This window comes from Scylla paramamosain, chromosome 47, assembly GCF_035594125.1.
Source record: "Scylla paramamosain isolate STU-SP2022 chromosome 47, ASM3559412v1, whole genome shotgun sequence".
In the NCBI taxonomy this organism is placed as follows: Eukaryota; Metazoa; Arthropoda; class Malacostraca; order Decapoda; family Portunidae; genus Scylla; species Scylla paramamosain.
In genome coordinates this window covers 5,077,501-5,082,500 of record NC_087197.1, presented here as the reverse complement: position 1 = coordinate 5,082,500, position 5,000 = coordinate 5,077,501, and the positions used below count along the sequence as shown (strand labels likewise).

Below are 5,000 nucleotides of genomic sequence, written 5' to 3'. Positions count from 1 at the left end.
CAAATGAGCCCAGCGGCGAGACAGGCCAACGTAGCACACGCCAACCAGCTCGTCCCCGTCCACCTGGGTAAGTGTAGTCGTTAAGGATCTTTGGGATTATTAAGGATTATTTAGGGTCGTTAGGGGTTGTTACGGTTGTTTGGGGTCATTAGGGATTGTTTAGGGTTGTTTAGGGATGGTTTAGGGTTGTTTTAAGAGTTGTTAAGAATTGTTAGGGCTTGTTTAGGATTGTGTAAGGGTTGTTAGGGATTGTTTAGGGGTTGTTAGGGGTTTTTAGGGCTTGTTAAGGCTGCTACATCTGTTCTACACCTTTTCTACACCTAGGAGTGTTAGTAAGGCTGCCACACCTGTTTGCATCTCTTCTACTAGGAAAGTGTGGTCTTTAAGGATTGTTAGGCTTGTTAAGGATTTTTGGGCTTGTTTGGGATTGTTAAAGCTCTACACACCTGTCCTATACCTGTCTAGAAGGAGTATTTAGGTATGTTTGTTTTTTTATTTATAGTAACAGTGGTTGGGTATCTAGATCTAACCTACTCTACCCTAGCCAGACCTCAAACTTAACTTGACCTAACTTAAACTATACCTAACCTAGTGTAAAACTTAGCCAAACCTAACAATCATAATCTAATCATGTAACCTAACCAAGCCACACCAAACCAAACCACACCAAACACAACCCCAACCCAACCCAACCAACTCAACCCAACCAACTCAACCCAACCCAACCAACCAACCCCAACCCAACCAACTCAATTCAACCTAACCAACCCCAACCCAACCAACTCAACCCAACCCAACCCAACTCAACCTAACCAACCCCAACCCAACCCAACTCAACCCAACCAACTCGACCTAACCCAACCAACCCCAACCCAACCAACTCAACCCAACCCAACTCAACCTAACCAACCCCAACCCAACTCAACTCAACCTAACCTAACCAACCCCAACCCAACCCAACCCAACCTGTTTCAGCGCCAACACAAGGATGGTTGCAACCGCCGGCAGACCCCAGGCCGTGGCATGGAAATAGGACGCGTAGGCCAGCAGCGCCTCAGAGGACCACTTCTTGCCGGCCGAAAGGAACCAGGTGAAGGTGAGGACCAGCCACCAGATGCCCGACGCGAGGCTGAAGTAGTACTGAGGGAGACACGAGACAAGTGGTGAGTGGCAGAGAGAGAGAGTAGAAGGAGGATAATAGTGAGAGAGAATGAGATAGGAGACAGTTAAAGAAGAGGAAGAGGAAGACGAGGAGGACAGTGAAAAGAATGAGAGAGAGAGAGAGAGAGAGAGAGAGGAAAACCGTAAGCAAGAGAGAAAGGTGAACTGAAGAAGCACATTAACTAAAACATAACAAAGAGTAGAAATTTACTTAAGACTCAACACATACACACACATACACACACACACACACCTGTAGAATGAAGGTAATGATACAGCCAGAAGAGAGAAGTCCTTGTACTGTCAGATGCACCACACCACTAGGCGACCTCTCACACGACAGCACTTCAATGGGCGCCACCAGCCTGTAGGGGCAACATAGGGAATTAGAGAGGGAGAATAACACACTCCTTGGGGAACTCCTTGGTGGGTGCCGGGGGAGTACAGGTGTAGGGGGTGGGTGTTAATGGATGTTTTGATTACCTAACCCACCTGTACCTCTTATAATACAAGGCCAAACACACCTTGATAAGTAGGCGAGGCAGTAGAGAAGGTAGCACAGGGATAGACAAATGATGGGGCGCTCTGGGTACCTAAACCTTGCGGGCTCCAACCAATATGTCAGGACGGTGAAGAGGGTGGAGGCGAAACACAGGGCAGCCCACACCAGCAGCCATACCTACAGGGGAGAGAGCGAGAGGGGAGTGTGATTTTAGGTTTGTTTATTAGAAATTGTAGTTTTAAGAAGGGATCTGATGGAGGTACTGCAATATAAAAAAAAGGGGGGGGGGAAACATATAAACTAAAGAAAAGAGTAGGAAAAAAAACGACTTCGAAAATTTCAAAATGCCAAAACTTCAAATAAAACTGACATTATGGCAAAAAATAAAAATTTAAACCACAAAAAAAAATAAAAATAAAAAATCTAGAACACACACACACACACACACACACACACACACACACACTCACCTCAGCGAAATGTTTATCTTCCCGCCGAAACAGCACATCCTTCCCGCACACTGGGGCACACCCACCCACACCCCCCGCTCCCACCCATGTCTGGCGGGGAGGGCACAGGCTGGGTTCTGCGAGGTCCTGTGGAGAGAGAAAGAGAGAGAGAGGACACATGATAGTTGAAGGAATGAGGAAGAGGTTGAAAAGAAGAGAAGATAACAAGAAGTGGGAATAAAGAGAATGAGAGGTTTGGGAATGAAGGAAAAACGAAAAAAAAAATAGAAAAGTAAGAATAGTGAGAATAATAAAACCATACAAGAATACGAAAAAATTGAACAAAAATAACAAAATCTGAAAAAAAAAAAAAAGAGACTTAACGCTCCCCAACACACACCCCACCTAACCTTACCTGGGATGGGGGAGGATTTCGCTGGTCAGGCAGGGGCGAGGAGGGGGCCGTGGAGGAGGAGTTAGAATCAGGCTCCATACACAGCGTCTCAGGGCCTGGGTTGGGGAGACGATTGCAGTCTAGGGCAGCTGGCCAGGAATAATTGAATTTTCTTAAGACTGGGAGGCAGTTCCTCCGTACCTGTTAGAAAGAGAGAGAGGAGGGGGGGGGGTGTTTGAAGAGAAATGGAAGAGAAAATGATGAAGGGTGAAGAGATGTGGTATGGAGGAGTGTTTGATGAGAAATGAAAAGGATGGTAAAATGTAATGGTAGTTGTGGAGAGAGAGAGAGAGAGAGAGAGAGAGAGAGAGAGAGAGAGAGAGAGAGAGAGAGAGAGAGTAATCCCATTAGAAGACTTACATATGTGCGTATTTTTAGGTTTTGTCCCCAATGTAGAGTCTCCCAACAGTGCGCACACACACACACACACACACATACACACACACACACACACAGTCAACAGAAAGTGTTGAAAGATAAGATTAACTGACCTCTTGTTTTCACGTTTTTAGAAGTGATGGTGTGCCGTACGTGTTACGACTACTACTGCTACTACTATTACTACTTCTACTACTACTACTACTACTACTACTACCACTACTACTACTACTACTACTACTACTACTACTACTACTACTACTACTACTACTACTACTACTACTATTACTGCTGCTGCTGCTACTACTACTATTACACTGCGTACTATACTCGTATGTGTATTGGTAGTAGTAGTAGTAGTAGTAGTAGTAGTAGTAGTAGTAGTAGTAGTAGCAATAAGTGAAACAGGTCAACTGAAAGATAAACATACAGAAACAGGATTATAGTAGTGTAGATTGAGGTTACGTGTGTGTGTGTATTATATATATATATATATATATATATATATATATATATATATATATATATATATATATATATATATATATATATATATGGCCCATATTTAGAAATGCTTTGTTCTCTCACCACGACTGTTTTCAAAGGCTAAGAGTGTTTTCTTGTTGGTAATGCACAAATTTTGTTAATCTGCCACTAAAGCGCGTGAAAACACCCTTGAAAACCCGTGTCACTTCAACTATGAGCCTTTTAAGAACACCTCTGAAGACAAGAACCTTTATGAAAATCCTTGAAAATACCGTTGAAAACTAGAGCCTCTTTTTGAAAAACCATGAAAACTAGAGTATCCTTTTAACCACACACTTGAAAACACGCGTTACTTCGACTAGAGCCTTTGGAAAGTGGTGGAGGGGCGGCGCGGAAAGGTTTCAGAATACATGCGTCTCTCTCTCTCTCTCTCTCTCTCTCTCTCTCTCTCTCTCTCTCTCTCTCTCTCTCTCTCACCTCCAGACAGATGGAGCGGCAGGAGGGGATGCCGGCGTCCACCACGGGGGTGCACATGGGAGCGTACAGGGAGCACAGGAAGAAACGCAAGTGCTGGCTACACCCGATGTCCACCAGGGGCATGTACTCGTGAACCTGTAGGGGGAGTGAGGGTGATGGTGTAGTAGTAGTAGTAGTAGTAGTAGTATATTAAAAAATTTTACTTTACTCTCTCTCTCTCTCTCTCTCTCTCTCTCTCTCTCTCTCTCTCTCTCTCTCTCTCTCTCTCTCTCTCTCTCTCTCTCTCTCTCTCTCTCTCCCTCCTTATCTAACTAATTATTCATGCTTTTATCTCCGTTTTTTATTTTTTTATTTTTTTCGTTTTTTCACCTCATCCATCACGATTAGTGGTGGTGGCTGATTAGTCACTATTATTATTATTGTTATTATTATTATTATTATTATTATTATTATTATTATTATTATTATTATTATTACTATTAATGTTGTTGGTGTGATAGAAATTATTATGGATTTGATTCATAATATAACCTTTCTCCTCCTCTTCTCCTTCTTCTTCTTATTATTATTATTATTATTATTATTATTATTATTATTATTATTATATTATTATTGTTATTATTATCATTGTTCTGTCATTATCCATCATTATTATCCATATCTAATTTACTCTTCCTATCTCCTCATCCTCCTTCTCCTCCTCCTCCTCCTGTGTGTATCCTTCCTCTTTCTTCCTTCCTTTTCTTCCTCCCTCATCATCCTCTACCACCTCTTTCTTCCTCCCATCTTTCTCTTCCACCTTGTCCTTCCCTTCCTCCTCCTCCTCCTCCTCCTCCTCCTCCTCCTTTTGACACAATACCATCACAAACACATTTTAACACGTTTATGAGCTTGGGACAGGTGTGTGTGTGTGTGTGTGTGTGTGTGGAGATGCAACACTCACACGCACACATACACACACACACACACGGCAGTAACCAACCCACCACCCCCACCAGCACCGCCATGCCCTACCTAACCTTATCCTACCAGCGACCGTGGCTTCAACTCACAAAAAACACGAGAGAAAACACACCACACAGCCTTTCTAACA

General features: G+C 43.2%; 1 protein-coding gene across 2 annotated transcripts in view; it reads right to left on the bottom strand.

Annotated features, from left to right (window-relative positions):
- Positions 1-5,000, bottom strand: part of LOC135095129 (frizzled-9-like) — a 12,354-nt gene that overhangs the window by 3,385 nt on the left and 3,969 nt on the right. For both annotated transcript variants that reach the window (XM_063995892.1, XM_063995893.1), the window contains exons 2-8: positions 3,908-4,042; positions 2,528-2,707; positions 2,134-2,259; positions 1,686-1,840; positions 1,415-1,526; positions 967-1,140; positions 1-63 (exon numbers count right to left, since the gene is read on the bottom strand). The exon at positions 1-63 is cut by the window's left edge and continues 130 nt beyond it. In XM_063995892.1, the coding sequence (XP_063851962.1) occupies positions 1-63; positions 967-1,140; positions 1,415-1,526; positions 1,686-1,840; positions 2,134-2,259; positions 2,528-2,707; positions 3,908-4,042 (945 nt within the window). The remainder of the gene's footprint in view (positions 64-966; positions 1,141-1,414; positions 1,527-1,685; positions 1,841-2,133; positions 2,260-2,527; positions 2,708-3,907; positions 4,043-5,000) is intronic.